Source organism: Rhizophagus irregularis, chromosome 5 (genome assembly GCF_026210795.1).
Source record: "Rhizophagus irregularis chromosome 5, complete sequence".
NCBI classification, from domain to species: Eukaryota; Fungi; Glomeromycota; class Glomeromycetes; order Glomerales; family Glomeraceae; genus Rhizophagus; species Rhizophagus irregularis.
In genome coordinates, this window is record NC_089433.1 from 3,017,758 (window position 1) to 3,039,363 (window position 21,606).

The following is a 21,606-nucleotide window of genomic DNA, read 5'->3' on the forward strand; positions in this document are numbered from 1 at the left end:
TAAATTAAAGTCACGTTCTTAAGAAAAATTCGCAAGAATTTTTCTTAATACTGCTTAATTTTTGTGATACCGCTTAATTGCTTAATTCCCTGATTAATAAAATTGAAATCACATTTTTAAGAAAAATTTGCGAGAATTTTTCTTCTTAATACTGCTTAATCTTTGTGATACCGCTTAAATTGCTTAACAGTTAAAATTTAGAGTTTAAAGATCGATTTAATAAATTCAAAATATTGTTTTAATAAATTCAAAATATTGTTTTAATGAATTCAAAATATTGTTTTAATAAATTCAAAATATTGTTTTAATAAATTCAAAATATTGTTAAAAAAATTTCACAAGAATTTTCCTTGATATCGCTTAATTTTAAAGTTTGAAGATCGATCTAAATCGCAAGAATTTTTTTTAATTTTTTTAATCGAAATTTCAATTGTTAGTTAATAAATCGTCTTGACATTAATTAAATTTAAGGGTCATGTTAATTTTAAAATATTCGTTCCAGATCAAGGGTGAACCAAAAGCCAAAAAGTAATCAATTTTCATTGAGACCAAAGCCGTCTCTCTTTTACAAACTGAACTAACTACTTCATTATATATAAATTTATCAATATACAAAGATTTTTTTATTTATTTCAGGTTCTTTTTCCTTAGCTCCAAATGAACTTCTATTAATAACCAAATTTCTTAGAATTCTCCTCCTTGGGATGATTCGTTGAATCTTCTATTAATAAAAAAAAAAATAAATCACAAAAAATAATCACGATTGATATAAATATAAATAATTATATAATATAAAATGAAGGTCACTCACTTTTATTTTATTTTTTTTTTGAGTTTTACCCATCTTTTAATTGATTTATAAGATAGCGTTCTAATTTTACATTTTCAATACCACTCGTTCTTTATATCTTTTTCTGAGCTCTTTCTTTCTAAAATCTCATCTATTTCTGAGTCGTATTCATCACTTTCGACTCCAATTTTTCCCTTTCTTTAAAATTCCACCTGCAATTTCTTTTTTTCCCTTTTCTTCTACAATTCTACCTGCGATTTCTTCTTCTTTTTCTCTCTTTTTCAACTCCCCTTTCGATCTCCTCACTTTCTTCTCCTCTCTTCATCTACACTTCCGGATTCCCTCACCTCCTTCTCTTCACTTTCTTCTCCTCTCTTCATCTACACTTCCGGATTCCCCTACCTCCTTCTCTTCACTTTCTTCTCATTTATGGTCACCTTTGATTAATTTTAATTAAAATTATAATCTTTTAAAAGAGTATTATAACAATAATAACAATAAATTTTCGTAATCGATTCAATTATTTGAGTATTTAAATTTGTTCTTTTCTTATACAGCATCCAACCAAGAGATGGCGTAATTGAAAAAAAAATATTTTCCATTAACAATTAAATTCCAACATAAATAAGGTATATCGTGTTTAGTGAATACTATGGTACATTATAGGGTTGATATTATCAAAATATGAACAAATCTGAGAATGTAATTCTTTTTTGTGTTCAAAAATTTTCAAAGTCTTATATAATCATCAATCAGCATTACAAAAGTTTATTAAATAGTAATTATTAAAGTTTTTAGATACTCAAAAAGTAAAACGAATTTTTCCTACAATCAGATAAGATGATGATGAAGCTTCTCCAAAGGTTCAAGATCTTAACTGTGAACTCATTAGCTAATTTTAATCCTTGCTTTCTTTACATTCAAAACGTGCGTGGCACATCGATAGTGTGAAAATATGCTGGAAAATTTAAGATTAAATGCTGCTCTCAGAGATATTGAATTCATCCAAAACGCGCATAATCCTCCCCCAAAAAACTTCACAGTTATTCATGGAAGTCCACATATCTGCCGTCAATGAGAACCGCTCAGTAATTTTATGAAGTTCATTAACGATATGATTTCTCTGTTATTAAATAAATTAACTATCAAATTTATTCAAAAAGAAAATTAAATATTATATTACTTTAAAATATTTTCAATATAATTTTTACCTTTTGCTTTATGATAATAATATAACAGACAGAAAATTTTCTAAAATGATAGTTATCGTCAGACAAAAAAAATTTTTTCCATGAATTTTTGAATAACTTGATGTATTATTTTTTAATTGGATTTTCGTAGAAACTTTTTCATGAGAAAAATTTTTTGGCAAATGAAAATTTACAGTCAATGTTAAGTATAATGCTTAAATAGGAGGAAGGGCAAATCATGTGACTTCAAAAAAAATTGGTAATTCGTTATCCATTTTTGGATATGATAAACTTGCAAAATACGCTTATTTTATGATTTATTAATCTTTGTTTATAAAAATTAATCAAAAATTATACTGAATCACGTGATTTGCCACTTTAGACGACCCCTTAAATAGGCAAAAAATAACTTTATCACGCGAATTGTTGATGTAACATCTCTTTTTAATGATTTTTTTTTCAATTCAAATATCAAAACTATATGCAAGAAAAAAAGAAAATATGTTCAAATAAAAGTTTATTTAGAAGAGGAGTTATTACAATCTAGTACAATAAAAGTTGAGAGGTACCGAAGTATGAAAAACTAATATAGGTGTATTAGATCGGTAAATAATCATCCCATAGGGGACCCCGCCCTTCGATATGACTATTTAGATAAATAGAACTACTAGATAACTAAAATGACTTAAGGAAGAAGAAAAATAGAACTAGTATAATTTTATTATGCTAACAGCGATAGTGGAAGGATTATATAACGAAATAAAACAAATGTAGATGTTTGAATAAGGGAAGAACTATCTAAAGAGAAATCTATATATAATGATTTAATCCAAGGGATATTATGCCGGAAATTAGAGCTATGTTCAAATAAAATTTTATTTTATTTTTATTTTTATTTTTCAATTAACGACAACGACAGGGCCCGAAGAAGTGGTAGGAATGCTGTCTTTATATAAAGAAGCAACAAAATCCAAATGTACTACAACTCTCAAAAGGATCGTTATGCCTGGATTATTTAAAACAACTCAGGCAGGACTAGCGTTGTTTCGAACTGAACATACATTAAGAGATAAAGAGTAAAAACTATATAAAGAAAAGTCTATATCTATAGAACTATAATTAAAAAAGTGAGAGGTTCAACCACCCGTGTGCAAATAATTAGAGGTTATAAGGACCATCTAAAGAGGTAGAGTCGACCTGTTTGGAGATTCATTACCGTTGGGAAGGTAGTCGAGAAGGAGAACCATTCTGAGTATTAACTGTCCGAGCATCCAGAGAACGAAGTAGAGAGTACCTGTTTGTGTCATGTGTACTAGGGTCGGAAATGCGTCTGTGTTGTCGATATTGGCGTTTTTTCTTTTTAGTAATACCACGAGTAATTTCCCATTTGTGAAATTTGTCATTGTGGAGTTTCCAGATATGAGCATATAGTTTTTGAATTAACGATTGTATAAATTGAAACAGTACGTTTTTACAGGTTAAATGTTTGCCAACATAGGAGTGAATTAAATTATAAAGTTCTTGATGGACCATATTGTGAACGATCAAATAAATGATGTGAGAATCATTTGAGACCATTTGGAATAAATCAGATCGGGATACACTATCTGGAATGAATTTAATCATATTATCTTTGACAGTATGAGAAGAAATGAGTGCAACCAATATAGGTATATGTTCCATTAGAGTGTTATTAAGGAAAGGGTGAAGATCATCGTAAAAACCCAGATGAGAATTAGAATCATTCGTGTTAAGGCAGATCGGGCAGAAAATTCCTGTCGGGGGATATAAGTCCTTATAGTGTTTGAAAAGGACATTACCACATGTAAAATATGATTGAGAGATTTGATTTTAAAAGCATCGTAGATTGACTTGTGGCTACTGCAGATGTCGTCAGTAGGGTTAAAGTGAAGCCAGTCTTGTGTCAAAGGCCAATGGATATCATCAGAGTTGAATTTATCAAACAAAGGTTTGAGGGTAGAGTTGTGTAAGAATTGAGTAAACGTGATACAATCAGTAATTTTGCGTGAAAATCGTCAGATATCGCGGTCTACTATGAGACCAAAAGAAGCCCATATTGGCATCATTTAAGTCCCAGGAAATTTAGACGAATTGAGTTCAATAGGAGGAAGAAGACGTGCGGAGTTAGCCGGCTCGTCAGCTAAGTCGTTATACTGGTCACCAGAGTGAGCCTTGACTTTATGAAAGGTAATCTTGAGATTTTTTGATTCTATAAGGTAAATGATGAAGCGCCAAGTGACGTGATTTGGAAGTTTTAACGACCTTCTGATTGACAAGGAGTGGGTAATTATTCGATTATAGGTGTCGATAACGTTTTGTGAATCAGTAAAAATTTCGATAGTGGAATTATGAGGAACTGTCAACAAGGTAGTGATGATAACGTAAGTTTCAGCTTCGGTTGAAGAAGCTATGTTCAAATAAAAGAATTTCTTAATGAAATATTCTTAATATAAAAATTTGCTCATGTGGATTTTAATTGATTTCAAAAAGAACGACAGAAACCGAAAGAAGCTTAAGTAAACTACTCTCCCCTAACGCCATTTAAAAATTGCGATTTTTTTAAACCATCACAATGATTTATTTTTGATCAGAATCTTGTTACAGTCTCATTTGGTCTCATTTGGTTTTTGCTTAAGTAATCCCATTTGCTTAATCTATCAAAGCAAGGTAAATATATTAATCTAATTATCTACAAATCTAATTACAAATTCTATATATGATTATTATATATATAAAAAATTATTCCAAAATTATTTATTAATCTAATTAATTACATTATTTTCTACAAATCTAATTATGTAACTACAAACTTATTTCTATAATCTGAATACAACCATAAATCTAATTACGAATTTCTTTCAGTATGACTACAAATCTAATTATGAATTCCAGAAAAATGGCCTTTTCTATATATGGGGTAAAAGGTACATTAATCCACAAATCTAATGATGTAATTTCTATAAATCTGAATACAACCATAAATCTAATTACGAATTTCTTTCAGTATGACTACAAATCTAATTATGAATTCCAGAAAAATGGCCTTTTCTATATATAGAGTAAAAGGTACATTAATCCACAAATCTAATGATGTAATCACAAATCTATTTTTTTATAATTTAAATCTGAATTTTTTTTCTATGCAAAAAAAATCTATTTTTTTATTTTTTTTTGTACTCTTAGAAAGAAAAATTCTTTGATTATTTCTTGTTTTTGCACCTTTTAAAATTTGCGATTTTGCAACTTTACTTTCTAAGATGTCGTCTTTCTTGCAGCAATAACAACAACATCATCAAATATACTCAATGTCATACAAAACTAACGAAGATACTAATGATACCAACGAAGGAGACAATGCCAAAGACGAAGATGATGATGACAATGACGAAATTGATAAAGGTATATAAAATTAGCAATTTATGATTAACTAAATGTTATAAAGAAAAATTTGACATACATTTCTTATACAGAAATATCATATAAAAACGACCACGAAAGTGATGAAATTGATGATAATTTATTAAATTTAATAATCCGAACAAATGCCAAACTTAAAGAGTTTGGTTATAAAAACCTAATTATAAACTGTAGCTCAGATTTTATACAAATTGGAAAAAATTCCAGTGGTGCAATTGAAGTCAATTTAAATAATCAATGGGATACTGAAATGGACCATTATCCTGCTCAAGGAGGACGTAAAGGATATAGTTTTTTGACTGCTACCAGCAAATTTATGGCTCAAGGAGGACGTGAAAGACGTAATTTTTCAAATACTGGCAGCAAACTTACGAATGTTGGAAAATTTACAACACATAAAGGTAAATAATAAGTTTTGGTAAAAAAATTTATTTAATATATTAACATTATTTTCTAGAATTGTCTATAAGTTGTATGAAGATGGGAGAGTCGCTTTTTACGCTTTTACAACATATACACAAACTTCCCACTCCTCCTCCAATAGCTGATACGTTACAAATTTGTGATCATGATCAATATCGAGTTGTGTTGTTACGACATTTATCTAGGATTAATAATGTCAATGAATTTTGCAATTCTAGCATTTTTTTGACAAATGATGGCGGTAAATCATCTCGACATTTGCTTAGTTATATTTTGGATGGTGATACGACTCTAAAAGAAAATAGTGCACAGACAGCAGGTGAAGATTCATATACTGTAGTACAGGCACAAATGATTTAATTTAATTAATACCTAACTAATTTTTTTTTTATTTAGGTCACTCACTCAGTTATATTTTAAATAATGATCAAGAAGAGTCGCTAGTTTCAACAAGTAGTCATTGGACTAAAGAATTAGGAGAAAGCAGTAAAAATTCATATAATACAGGTGCAATGATTTATTATTATGATTCGAGTAGTAGCTGTTCATTTAATTAATCTCATTCTTTCTGACCTATTATTTTGCGGTAGATTTTATATTATTACTACAACAACCATCAGAAGAACGTGAAACCAAAATAAAAGCCGCTTGTTCCAAACTGTCAAAGAATATCTTTGACATTTATAAAACTTCGTTGGAACAAGAAGTACAAGCAGACTATATAAGAAGAGATCAATTTCATTATTGTCTAAAAATATTACAACATTTTCGAACTCTAGAAACGTATTTTAAAATATATCATGAACGGAACAAAGGACAAACAATTAAAACTAACGTTATAAGAAGTATAATAAAAAGTGGTGGTAACGGACAGTTAACAGGAAGCAAATTAAAATTAATTATCCAAAGAGCCAAACGCATAGAAAGGTTATTAAATCTGGCAAATAATAACTATAATATATTTGACGCTTTTCCTGACCTTAACACTACTTTTTTTTCTGCAAATCGCATGAATACTTATAATTATGAACGTTGGTTAATATTAGTTTAAACCAATAATTTAGTTAGTGCTGATGAAGGAAGAAGATTATATAAAGAATATAAGGAAAAATGTAAAAAAAAAAAGGTATGAATATTTAAGAAATTTATATATTGGCGTGAATAGAGGAAATGATTTATTAGAAAATGAAATTAATGATGAGAAGGATGAGGAGGATGAGGAGGACGAAAAGGATGAGGAAAGAATAGATTTATTATTTTAAATATTTTTAGTCTTGAATGCTTACTTTACTAAAAATGGCCAATTTTTTGAAATGATTTTGTAATAATTTTGAAATACTACAAAAATACATTTAATACATCAAAATGGTTTTATTATATTTTTGTTATTATTTTGTAATTATATTGTATCTAGGTCTATAAAAATAACTCATAATAATATCACAATAATTTTTTAATGTTTTTGTTATTATTTTATTATTATAATATAATTAACTTTGATATTATTTTAATATTTTAATCTCAAAAATACCTCAAATATATCTTGATATATTTTAAAAATTTTACAAAATAATTGCACAATTGTTTTGAAAGCCATTGTATCTAGGTCTATAAAAATATTTCAAAAAATTGGCCATTTTTAGTAAAGTATATTACAATATATTATTAATGCAATGTCAAATAATTTTAAATTTTTAAAATTAGAGCTTTAGATTATTTTATGTTAATAAAAAATAACATTGATTCATATTATATAATAAATTAGATAATAAAAATATGCTTTTCTGCTAATTTTTTACATAACCTTATTTATATAAATCATATATTAATTAATTAATGGTAAAAAAATAAAGAATATTCCATTCGTCCAAAAATGTAATTTGAGAACAAATTTTTATTAAAATCTCTGCAAATTATATATATACTGCTTTTATTTTTAAAGTAATACTTAATTTGGACTTTATATATATGTCGCGTGATTTTATTGTATGTTAACAATAAATTCTTGATACTGCTTAAGTGTAAATTTAAAATTTAAAGTGGCATTGTCTTCTTGGATCAGCTGCAAGTAAGGTTGCTTGCTGAAACCTAGGGGTTTAGGCAAGATGGCGTTTCGCCGAAAAGCGAAATTCTGCCGAAACTATATTAAAGTTATATTAAAAAACTGGCAAAACTTTGGAGAAAGGCAAAACTGCCGAAACTTATTATAAATGCTGAAACTGCCGAAACTCTGCCGAAACTATAATAAATCTATAGTAAAATTTTGACGAAACTAATCGTAGGATTTTGAAGAGGTTTAGACAAGCAACCTTAGCTGCAAGTAGGATTATTTAAACAATGGTAAGAAAAATTCATGCGAATTTTCTTGGTACTGCTTAATTCTAAAGTTTAAATGCTGATTAATGAAATTCTGATCGTTAAGAAAAATTCATGAGAATTTTTCTTAACACTGTTTAATTTTTAAGGTTTAAATGTGATACTGCTTATTTTAATCGTGACTTTAATTTATTAATTAGCATTAAAATAAGCGGTATCACATTTAATTTTTAAGCAGTATCAAGAAAATTCTTGCGAATTTTTCTTTTTTCTATCAACGTAGAAGTGTCTCGCAAATATTTGTTATCATTTATTTTCTTTTTCTTTAAGAATAGTATAAATATGGAATTTACAAATATGGCTGCTTATTTATTATTCTTTAATTGTTTGTTCATTCTTCATTGAGAATACGCATTTCACTTTGACATCAAATTTTGCCGTATACTTTGCATATATAGTGCAGTGAAGTCTTCGAAGACTGTAATTTAAATTTGAGATACTATTTTACGAAAAAGATGAAGGGTACTATGTTATACTATATATTTCGTGGATATTTTCTTGCTTACATGATTTGTTTCTGCAATTCTTTAACTATAACTAACTATTAACTAATAATGCCATAAAGCCCATAATGACCATAAATCAATATTTTGATAAAAAATTTTGAAATTCAAAAAAATCAACATCAAATTGTATTTTTGTCTTTTTCTTTTTAATATACCAAGTTAATATTGAAATGATATCATGTCGATATCGTGTCAATATCACTTTTTTGACGATATCAAAGCGATGTCAATTCGATATTTCTTCACATATATATTTTCCTGATATCTTTTCAATATACTGAGTCAATATTAATACAATATCATATTGATATCATATTTATTTCACATTTTTTAAAGAAATTATCGCTATTGAAATGATATCATAACGATGCCAATTTGATATCTTTTCAAATAAACATTTTTACAATATCAATTTGATATACTGTGTTATTATCAAAATAATATTACAGTAATATCATAATGATATTGTCCCATAAATTGATATCACCGTGATATGAATTTAACATCGTGATTATATCAATTCGGCATAGTCTGAAAACTTAAGGTTTCTGTAAAGTACAATATAAGCAAAATGAACGTATTAAGTTAAAATGATAAACTACTTTTGAATATACTCACGCTCCTAGTTTCAAATCCCGCTCTTTCAAATAAATCCCTAGGAGTTAAATTATCACTAATAATTAATTCATTATTTTTCAAAAAATAAACTTTATCATCGAGAATAAAAGGGATAAATTCTTTATTTTCTTTATTTTCTTTAAACATAAAAAAATAGCTCTCTTCTTTAATGGAATCTATAATTGTTTTTAAACTTTTGACAAGTTTATCTTATTTTCCCGCAGACAAATCCATGATATTAAAAAAAATTTTAATTTTATCAGAGTTTCAGAGACTTTTTATAATTGTTTTTTCAATAATAATTACACATACGAAACAAACTCGTTGCGAGTTACTATGTATGATGGGCAAAATAAACTTGTTGCGCGTTAACTTTTGTGATGGGATAAGCATACTCATTGCGCGTTATCCGCTATAGTAGGATAAACAGGATAATAAATACCATGTGTGACGGGCAAAGCAAACTCGCTGCGCGTTAACTTTTATGATGGGGGTAAGCACCATGTATGACAGGCAAAACAAACTCGTTGCACGTTATAATTGACGGACGTCAAAACAAGTACGCGTTACGTACTTGATGTGGCATAATGAATATTGTTTTGCGCTATTTATGACAGGCATATCGACACGTACACGCTATAATAATAACATGTTCCGTTATAACACCAACAATTTTATTATAAAATTTCTATCCCCACGTAACCGGTGATATTTAAGGGAATGTGAAAAAATAAATTTTATGAGGCAAAAAAAAACTAAGTCCCTCAGATAAATATAAAAAGTGAAAACACGGTAGGGTGTGATGCCGGTGATGAATTTTACAAAATCACGTGGGGTGGAAAATTTGTTGATGTTACTGAGGAAGCTAATAATGACGGGCACACTGATATATGTGCGTTTGGCTTAAAATTCTTTCTTTAGAAACAGCGAAAATCTTTTTGAAACAGTTGAAATTCGCAAAAAAGGTAGGTTTGGACTACATATTGAGAATTTTTGGAATTTTAATGTAGGAACGCTACTGACGCTTCATTTTCTTTTATTTTTAGTTTAAGCTCGCAAGGAATCTTCTTAGATAAAAGAGAAAAGAAAGTTAGCCACGTATCTGTTATAAGAATTTGTGTTTTGAAATTATTGACTTAATTACTAATCTGTTATGGTAAACATATATTGTGGTTACAATTTTTTATATAAATAATTTGATTTTTTTTTGTTTAAACGAAATGCAAAACAACAAGTTTGATTCAGATTCAGAAGAGAAGGGTCCCAATATCTACGATTATTCCGATTCAGATGAGAATGATCCAAATTTGATATCTCGTTTAAAGTCTTTAAAACTGCAATCATGCAATCGATCAAGTTTATTTTCCGCTGACTGAGTTATCAATTAAGTTTGTGGCTGATTGAGTGGGTCACTGATTTGAGAATTTTTATATTAAAAGCCATCAAAAAGCACATGATAACCTTGACATTTTAAATATGCTCATAGTGATTACGTAAAAGTTCTACAAAAGGCCTACTTCTCTTATTAGCGTTAGACATATGTAATAAACTCCACGTGATTTCTTATCAATTTGTTGAATTTCTTTTTTTAGTATCATTACATCATAAATAGTTTTGATGTAACTATAATATCTTATATAATAACAATTAACGATAAAGTTATATTTCTTTCTAATTATTCCAATTTCTAATGCAGTAGATTGAAGATTCAATTAACAATGACTTACTCAAACTGTACAGCTTGAGAACCTTAGTCACAACAAATTTAGTACACTATTTTTAAAATGTATCTACTTTTTGAAAAATAAAATTATTTTTAAAAACTCATCGTACTTTAATGTAATTTATCTTCAGCTTTTGAATTACGATGAGATTTTTTAAATCTGATTACTCCTTAAAAAGTTATTGTCAAATTTTCATGTGTAAATTTCCTTAGTTATATATATGAGATCTTTAAATTTGGCACCAATAAGATTTTCGCACCTATTGCTCAAATAAGCTGAAAAAAAAAATTTTTTTGATTAAATTTTTTTTTTCCATTTTTATTATGCCACCACTTTCAAAACGTGGAAAACAAATAAAAAGTTTAGCTAAAAATAAACAAGAAAAAAATAAAAATAAGCTTTTGGTGCCTTTAGATGTTAATAATAATTTAGATGATGATAATTCAGACAATGAAGAATTTATATGGGGAGATGTTGAGCTTGACGAAAAGCTGAAACTTTTGTTGGAGTCTTATTAAACGGAATGAAAAATTATGTGCTATCTGTCTGAAAATCAGTTTATATTGGAAATTCTGTTCGAACAAAAAAAAGAAAAAAAGCACAAGCCAAAAAGCTTTTGGCTGAAAATGGTCAGCAAATAACAAATTTTTTTAATCCAGTCACTTCAATCTCACCCACCTAGCGATCCTGATAAACCTGATAATCAATCCGATAATCAAAATTCTGATGATCAAAATTCTGAATGTAAAGAACATTTTAATTATGAACAATTAATTAAATCTCTCGAAAATGAAGTAAAGAGTGGTAATTTGGATAGTGGATATAAATTAAGGCTAACTGCCTTATTGCAGTATCTTAGACTTATTAATCATGAAGAACCAAAAATCAAAACAAGCCTCAGTATTGCACAGCAATTAAATAAAGGGCCATACTTTGCACGTTGTCTTAGAGAATGGGAAAAATTGGTAAAGAATGGTGAAACTATTCCAATTTCAAAACGGGAAAAACACTGCAAAATTAAAAGTTTACTTGATGATGAAGATGTTCAAATGCAAATAGCAACATATTTACATGAAAACAAATTTGAATTTTATGTTGCTGATTTTGTTGATTATGTAAAAAATGTTGTTTTCCCATCACTTGGAATTGAACAGGAAACAACAATTAGGTTTGAATTAAAAAATCTTGTTTTATTGATTTAAAATTAATTTGAATTTTCAATTTAGCACAAGAATGACAAGAAATTGGCTTAATAAAATGGGATTTGAGTTTAAACAATTTAAAAAAGGTGTTTATGTTGATGGTCATGAAAGACCTGATGTAATTGCGTATAGGTCAAAGTTTTTGGAGCAAATGGCGAGGTAAAAAATTCTAATATCTTAAATTATTTTTAATTTTTTTTTATTCAATTAATTTTATTAAATCCAGTTACGAAAAATTAATGCCAAAATTTGAGGATGATAATCTGGAAATTCAAATTAATCCTAATTTACAAGAAAATGAACATTTGCATATTCTGGTAACTCATGATGAAACCACTTTTCATTCTAATGATGGGAGGCAATCTGGATGGGCATCACATGGAGAGCAACCACTTCGCAAGAAAGGAAGAGAAAGAAGTATTCATGTTAGCGATTTTTTGTGTGAAACAATTGGACGATTACAATTAAGTGAAGAACAAAAACTGTCAGAAGTTGCTAATAATATTCCATATGAAGCTAGAGTAATAATGAATCCAGAAACAAATTATGACGGTTGGTGGAATGTTGAATTATTAGTTCAACAAGTAATTGATTTTATTTTACTTTATTTTTAATTATTTTTTTTTTTATTATTATTGAAATAAATTTAATGGTTTTATAGGTTGTTGATCGTGCAATCCCAATATTTGAAGCAACTCATCCTGGAGCTGTTGCAGTTTTTGCATTTGATAATTTCACTTCACATGGTGCATTTAGTTCTGATGCTCTTATTGCGAGCCATATGAATGTGGGACCAGGTGGTAAACAACCAAAAATGAGAAACACTATTTTTAATGGTAATGTTCAATTTATGAATTTTCCTGACAATCATCCTGAAGAATCTCTTCGTGGAAAACAAAAAGGAATGAAGCAAATTTTATATGAACGCCAATTATTAACACCAGGTTTAAAAGGTTTTTGTAAAAATAAGGAAACAATAGATAATCAATGCTGTATGCAACATATTTTAGAAAATCAACCTGATTTTCTTGCCCAGAAATGCATGATTTAAGAAATTATTGAAAGTAAGGGTCACAAGGTAATTTTCTATCCAAAATTTCACTGCGAGCTTAATTACATTGAAATGTATTGGAGTGCTACAAAACGTTATTCAAGAAATAATTGTAACTATACATGGAATGGCTTGCAGCAAGTTGTTCCTGTTGCATTAGATCATGTTTCTTTATTAGAGATAAGAGCATTTGCTAGAAAATCTTTTAGATATATGGATGCATATAGGAAGGGATTAAATGTGAAACAGGCGGAATATGCAGTTAAAAAGTATAAAAGACATCGTGTAATTCCTAATAATATACTTCAAGATATTTTAACCAAATTTTAGTTTTTAAATTTGGCCAAAATTATAATAAATTCTTAATGCAGGCCGAAATCACGTGATCTTTTTTAAAAAATAAATTTGGCACCTAATATTAAATGTTGCTGCGGCTAGAGTTCTCGAGCTGTACAAATATGAAGAATTTAAAAATGTTATTAAGATATATGAAGGTCATTGCTTAGAAGTATACAGCATGGTTTACAAAACTCATCATTTTGCGATAAAATCACTACTTTATGATAATGATAAATGCATGAATGAAATGTTCTGTGAGGTTGTTATTGCATATTTTGCTGTTTATTTTAAGATAAATTAAAAATTTTTTTCGGCATTTATTTAGATTCAACTTTATCGTCAAGTGAATTACTGTTCTGTTTCAACAATATATGGAGTGACTAGAAAAGGTATATTAAATTAATTTTAAAAAAATAAAAAATTTCATTAAATTAACATTTAAATTATAAGGAAAGGATAAGCCATTTTCCTTAGTATTGGAATTTGCAGAAAATGGGAAAATAATTGAGTATTTTCAAAATAGTCGTCAAACTATTTATATGGACGATTTTGTAAATATAATTGTGCAAATTGCGAGATTAATATTATATTTGCACGAAGAAGATATTTTTGGCATCAATATTGTATGATAATTTCTTATAAAAATTTGCATATTATTTTAAATCAATTATTATTAAATTATTCTGATTTTCAGAGTTCCAATATTTTACTTGATAAAAAGGGAAGAGTTAAACTGTCAAGTTTGGAGCTATCAAATAGAATTTTAAAAAGTTTTCAAAGCAAAAATCAAGATATTATTGATTTTGGATCCATTTTTAAAGTTATTAAGTTTAAGGATGGAGAATACAACAAATTACTTAAAGGTAATGAATTTACTTATTATTAATTTTTATAATTATTGTACTAATCATACCAACATTATTGTGACAGATTGTATAAATACTAGAAGCACTGATAAAAAAATGATTTATCCTACACATATCTTACACATATTGGGTACTCAAAATGTAGAAAATCATACACAAATAATACACATATCATACACATATCGGGTACTAATATATATATCATACATATATCAGGTACCTGATAGGTATACTATATATATAAATACCCGATATGTGTATGATATGTGTATTATTTGTGTATGATTTTCTACATTTTGAGTACCTGATATATGTAAGATATGTGTAGGATATGTGTAAGATAGACCATTTTTTTACCAGTGAAGCCTAGAAGATTGTATTAATAGATTGAAATCTATAGGTCGATCTACTAAAGGTAAATGATGTAATTTATGACTATTATTAGTTCAAAAGCTAATTAATTTATGAATAGGACGGAAAGTCGAAATTGTCATAGTGAAAAAATGAAAAAAAACATCTAGTACATTTTATAGTGTATTAAGTCATAAAAATCTAAAGTATAATAATAAGAATAGTATCGCATTTAAAGTTAAATTGAAATGAACGGAAAGCATTGGCAAAAGAGTAAAAAACCAACATATTGAAATGAAATGAAAAAAATAATACAAATGTAATTATTTGATTTAGTTAATATATGATGACAACGATTATAGGTTTGAAATTAGGCAAATATTAAATTTAAAGCACAATGCAATACAATTAGTGTTCCAAACGGATCAGATCAGACCGGATTTTAGTCAAATCTGATCTGATCCAAATTCGAATCAAATAAAATCAGATTCGATCCGATCTGATCCAAATCCCAACTGATTTGATTTGATCCGATCCGGATCCGATCTGGATCCGAATCGGTTTTCATAATTAAATCAAATAAAAAAGTCTTTCGCAACGTTTTTTTAATATAGTTATAAGACATTGCGAAATGACTTTTTATTGACAAATTATCAAATAAAAAACGTTTTTCGCAACGTTTTTATTAATACAGTTAAAAACCATTGCAAAAATGATTTTTATCGGTAAATTATCAAATAAAAACGTTTTGCAACGTTTCTCATTAATACAGTTAAAAAATGTTGCAAAAGACGTTTTTTTATTAAATAAATATCTTTTCGCTACTTTTTTTACTAACACGGTTAAAAACCGTAGGGAAAAGCATTTTTTTTTGTTAATGTATAAATAAAAACGTTAAAAAAATGGTATTATATTATGAAAAAAATGACATTTCGGCATCTTTTCATATTATTTTATGAAAAAAGATGCCGAAAAAGCATCTTTTTCATTTTTTTTTACAAAAAAGATGCTGAAATGGCATCTTTTCGTATTGTTTTATCAAAAGAGATGCCGTTCTGGCATCTTTTCGTATTATTTTATAAAAAAGATGCCGAAACGGCATTTTTTTCATTTTTTTTTTATCAAAAAAGATGCTAAAACAGCATCTTTTCATATTATTTTATGAAAAAGATGCCAAAATGGCATTTTTTTCATTTTTTTATCAAAAAAGATGCTGTTTCGGCATCTTTTTGTATTATTTTATGAAAAAAGATGCCGAAACGGCATCTCTTTCATTTTTTTATCAAAAAAGATGCCATTTCGGCATCTTTTCGTATTATTTTATCAAAAAAGATGTCGTTTCGCATCTTTTTCATTTTTTTTATCAAAAAAGATGCCGTTTCGGCATTTTTTTGTATTATTTCATGAAAAGAGATGCTGAAACGGCATTTTTTTCATTTTTTTCATTTTTTTTATCAAAAAAGATGCCGAAACAGCATCTTTTTGTATTATTTCATGAAAAGAGATGCCGAAATAACATCTTTTCGTATTATTTCATGAAAAGAGATGCTGAAACAGCATCTTTTCGTATTATTTTATGAAAAAGATGCCGAAACAGCATTTTTTCATTTTTTTATCAAAAAAGATACCGTTTCAGCATCTTTTCGTATTATTTTATGAAAAAAGATGCCGAAACAGCATTTTTTCATTTTTTTATCAAAAAAGATACCGTTTCAGCATCTTTTCGTATTATTTTATGAAAAAAGATGCCGAAATAGCATCTCTTTCATTTTTTTTTATCAAAAAAGATGCTGTTTCGGCATCTTTTCGTATTATTTTATCAAAAAAGATGCCGTTTTGCATCTTTTTCATTTTTTTTATCAAAAAAGATGCCGTTTCGGCATCTTTTCATATTATTTTATGAAAAGAGATACCGAAACGACATCTTTTTGTATTATTTCATGAAAAGAGATGCCGAAACGGCATTTTTTTCATTTTTTTTATCAAAAAAAATGCCAAAACAGCATCTTTTTGTATTATTTTATGAAAAGAAAAGATGCGAAACAGCATCTTTTTGTATTATTTTATGAAAAGAGATGCTGAAACGGCATCTTTTCATATTATTTTATGAAAAAGATGCTGAAATGGCATTTTTTTCATTTTTTTTTATCAAAAAAGATGCTGAAACGGCATTTTTTCATTTTTTTTATCAAAAAAGATGCCGAAACGGCATTTTTTCATTTTTTTTATCAAAAAAGATGGTGAAATGGCATTTTTTTCATTTTTTTATCAAAAAAGATGCCAAAACGGCGTCTTTTCATATTATTTCATGAAAAGAGATGTTATTTCAGCATCTTTTCGTATTATTTTATGAAAAAAGATGCCAAAATGGCATCTCTTTCATTTTTTTTATTAAAAAAGATGCCGTTTCGCATCTTTTTCATTTTTTTTATCAAAAAAGATGCTGTTTTGGCATCTTTTCATATCATTTTATGAAAAAAGATGCCGTTTTTCGGCGTCTTTTTCATTTTTTTTATCAAAAAGCACCGAATCAGCGTTTTTTCATAAAATTCTGATTTAATCTTTTAATTTATTGATGGTCAATTAACAAGTCTGCTTGACTTTACACATTATGTTTCATTTAAACTTTATTTATAATTAAATCTATTTACAAATGAATTAAACCTATTTATAATAATAGAGATATTATCAAAGATAAAATAAGAAATATTAAAATTATTAAACTAACTACTGTTAAACAATGATAATGATCACCACGACCTTAAACATAAACACATTCTTATAGTTTTCCCAACCAACCGGTTTCTTTTATCAGTAATCAAATTTTTTCCTGATGAAAAAACTTGCTTAGAAGGTACACTCACTGGTAAAAAAATGATTTATCCTACACATATCTTACACATATTGGGTACTCAAAATGTAGAAAATCATACACAAATAATACACATATCATACACATATCGGGTACTAATATATATATCATACATATATCAGGTACCTGATAGGTATACTATATATATAAGTACCCGATATGTGTATGATATGTGTATTATTTGTGTATGATTTTCTACATTTTGAGTACCCGATATATGTAAGATATGTGTAGGATATGTGTAGGATAGACCATTTTTTTACCAGTGACTTGTGGCTGGGATTGATAAAAAATCACGTGCCATTTTAGCAAGGCTTGGAAATTGTTGCTCATTATTCTTCCACCATTCAAGTGGATCTTCGTTTCCATCAAGCTGGGGTAAAGAAAGATATATTTGGTATTCATCAGCAGAACTTTCCACACGACGACATTTGAATACACAGGACATTACTGACTTTTCTTTATTAGGAGTTTCAGTTTGATCAGATTGAATAGAAACAGCATATGATTTATTATACATACTTAAAAACCTAAAAATTTAATAAAATTATAAAATTAGTATATATAATTGTAAATAATATAAATAATTAGTAAAATACTAACTTTTGTTGGATATCATTTATTAATTCATCTCCCCATTCATTATCCTTGTAATATTGTAATTTCAATCTTGGATCCAAAATAGTAGAAATTAAATATGAATAATTTGTCTTGTTGTAATACTCCAGCAATTTTAATCTGCATATTTTCGCAGCATTTTTTATAATTTGACTCCATTCATTCTCATTGTTGTTGCCACTATTAGCTTCAGATTCATCATCTACATCTTCAATAACTTCCTCATTTTTATCTCCAATAACATTTACATCTCCAATAACATTTTCAACATGATCAATAAGAATATTATATAAAGGAATAGTAGCAGAAAGTGTTGGATAAGTAAATCCAGACATTATAGTTGAAATAGAAATAAAAAATCCTTAATTTTTTCAAGTTCAGCCCATTGATTCTCTGTAAGTAAATATTTTTTAAGATCACGATCATTAAGTGTAACAGAATCAATGGCCTAATTATATAATTAAAATTAATAAATAATTGAAATTATTAAAAACTTAATATTTACAAAAATCAACTTACAATTTTTAATTGTAATGATCTTGAAATCATTTCGTAAGTGGAATTCCACCTCGTGGGTACGTCAGGTATAAGTGTTAAATCCTTTAATTGATTATTTTTACATGCCATTTTTAATTTTTCATGACGTAAAGAAGATGCACGAATTCTATTAACAAGATCTCTAAGCTGTAAGATATAATAATTTTATTAGTATTAAAAAAAGAATTTATAAAATAATAAATAAGTTAAATAATAATTTTACCTTAGAAATTTCACTTTCCAATTGGGTCAATGCTGCTTGAACACTTAAATTAATGACATGGGCAAAACACCTAAAATGATTATCATTTTTATCAAAAGAAATTCTTTTGACTATTGCCCAATTAGTTAATAAACGAATGAATACTGCATTATTTGACGCATTATCTAATGTAATGCCCATTAACTATAAATATTAAATATTGGTAAATTTGATAATTAATTAAATTAAAATCAAAATAAACTAATAAAAAATAAAAATACTTTTTTTTCCATTGAAAAATACTCTAAACCTGTTACAAATGTTTCTTTTAAATTTTGCCCAGTATGTGAATCAAACATTTCAAAAAAATCCAACAGTATATGTTGTAATTTCCAGTCTTTATCAATAAAATGTGCAGTTATTGATAAAAATGATTTGACTGAAGGACTGGTCCAGCAGTCAATTGTAAATGAAATTTTTCCTGGAATATTTAACAAAATATTTTGAACTTTTTCTCTGTCAGTTCTATAAAAATTCGAAATATGAGATTTAATTGTGTCAGCACTGGGAATTTTCGCAGTAGGGTGTAATGAATGTATAAAATTGATAAATTCTGGCTCCTCAGCAATTGTAAATGCATGTTGTTTAATAACAATCCATTTTACCAGATTATTTATCATTTCATTATGATCATATGACCACTAAATAATAATACAATTATCTATTAATTAATAAAATTTATGAAATAAAAATAAAATAAGAAGTTATTTTTACCTTTAGTGCTTTTAACATTTCTAAAACATTTACTCCAGTTGACTGAGTTTCTTGCTGTATAGAATGAACATTTTTTAAATGTTTTGTTATATTTGTAGTACTACCTCCAAAACATATATAAGTTTTGCTGCAATAAGTACAGGTAGCTCTTTTATTATATTTAAAATTTTCATCTTTTTTGAAATGGCTCCATACAAAACTGCCTTGATTATTTTGAGCATTTTCTAACGATTCTAAATTACTTAATCTTCTTGCTGGTGTTGCCGGTAGGGACGCATCAATTTCATCCTCAGAATTATGACAACTTCCTTCATTGTTGTCTTCTGCGTCCATAGTTAGTTTACAAAAAAAATAAACCGAAAATCTTTAAAAAAATTTTTTGGTGCTACATATGTTGGTTGATAAACATCATGATTATCAACTTAGTGTTCCAAACGAATCAAATCAGATGAATCCGATTTTGACTCGAATCCATTATTTAAAAAACATTACGTAACGTTTTTTATTTCAATTTAACGAATAAAAAACCGTTTCGCAACGGTTTTTTAATCATTTAATAAAAAATGTTGCGAAACGTTTTTTATTCCAATTTAACGAAAAAAAAACCATTTCGCAACGGTTTTTTAATCATTTTAATAAAAAACGTTATGAAACATTTTTTATTTCAATTTAATGAAAAAAAAACTGTTGCAAAACGGTTTTTTAATCATTTTAATAAAAAATGTTGCGAAACGTTTTTTATTCCAATTTAACGAATAAAAAAAACCATTTCGCAACAGTTTTTAATATTTTAATAAAAAAATGTTTGCGAAACGTTTTTTTATTCAATTTAATGAAAAAAAACCATTTCGCAACGGTTTTTTAATCATTTTAATAAAAAACGTTGCGAAATATTTTTTATTACAATTTAACGAATAAAAAAAACCGGTTTGCAATGGTTTTTAATATTTTAATAAAAAAGCGTTTGTGAAAGCGTTTTTTTATTCAATTTAATGAAAAAAACCGTTTCGCTAAGCGGTTTTTAATTATTTTAATAAAAAAATGTTGCGAAACATTTTTTTATTTCAATTTAATGAAAAAACTGTTTTGCAACGGGTTTTCAATTATTTTAATAAAAAAGCGTTGCGAAAGCGTTTTTTATTTTCAATTTTTTAACGAAAAAAAAACCATTTCACAAGCGGTTTTTTAATATTTTAATAAAAAAAGTTTGCGAAATGTTTTTTTATTTCAATTTAATGAAAAAAAACTGTTTACGCTTGGTTTTTAATATTTTGATAAAAAAAGCGTTGCAAAAGCATTTTTTATTACAATTTAATGAAAAAAACTGTTTCTGAACGGTTTTTTAATATTTTGATAAAAAAGCGTTGCGAAACATTTTTTTATTTCAATTTAATGAAAAAAACTGTTTCACAAGCGGTTTTTTAATATTTTAATAAAAAAGCGTTGCGAAGCGTTTTTTTATTTTCAATTTAATGAAAAAAAACCATTTCGCAACAGTTTTTTAATATTTTAATAAAAAAAATGGTGCGAAATGTTTTTTTATTTCCCCGAATTTAATGAAAAAAAACGTTTCACAACGGGTTTTTAATATTTTAATAAAAAAACATTTGTGAAAGCGTTTTTATTCAATTTAATGAAAAAAAACCGTTTACGAACGGTTTTTTAATCATTTTAATAAAAAGCGTTGCGAAATATTTTTTATTACAATTTAACGAATAAAAAAAACCGG

At 27.2% G+C, this 21,606-nt stretch overlaps 3 protein-coding genes across 3 annotated transcripts; 2 read left to right on the top strand and 1 right to left on the bottom strand.

The window, feature by feature from the left end:
- Positions 1-3,192: 3,192 nt before the first annotated feature.
- On the bottom strand, positions 3,193-3,606 carry OCT59_025199 (uncharacterized protein; the record flags this gene model as incomplete). The annotated part of the gene is made up of 1 exon (XM_066136773.1): positions 3,193-3,606. The coding sequence occupies one exon, from the start codon at positions 3,604-3,606 to the stop codon at positions 3,193-3,195; it is 414 nt and encodes a 137-aa protein (XP_065991928.1).
- A 7,782-nt stretch (positions 3,607-11,388) lies between these two features.
- On the top strand, positions 11,389-13,318 carry OCT59_025200 (uncharacterized protein; the record flags this gene model as incomplete). The annotated part of the gene is made up of 5 exons (XM_066136783.1): positions 11,389-11,538; positions 11,725-12,233; positions 12,292-12,426; positions 12,494-12,851; positions 12,929-13,318. 5 exons carry the CDS (start codon positions 11,389-11,391, stop codon positions 13,316-13,318), a joined length of 1,542 nt encoding a protein of 513 aa, XP_065991929.1.
- A 72-nt stretch (positions 13,319-13,390) lies between these two features.
- Positions 13,391-13,648, top strand: OCT59_025201 (uncharacterized protein; the record flags this gene model as incomplete). Its single annotated transcript, XM_066136791.1, has 1 exon — positions 13,391-13,648. One exon carries the CDS (start codon positions 13,391-13,393, stop codon positions 13,646-13,648), a length of 258 nt encoding a protein of 85 aa, XP_065991930.1.
- Between the last annotated feature and the right edge of the window lie 7,958 nt (positions 13,649-21,606).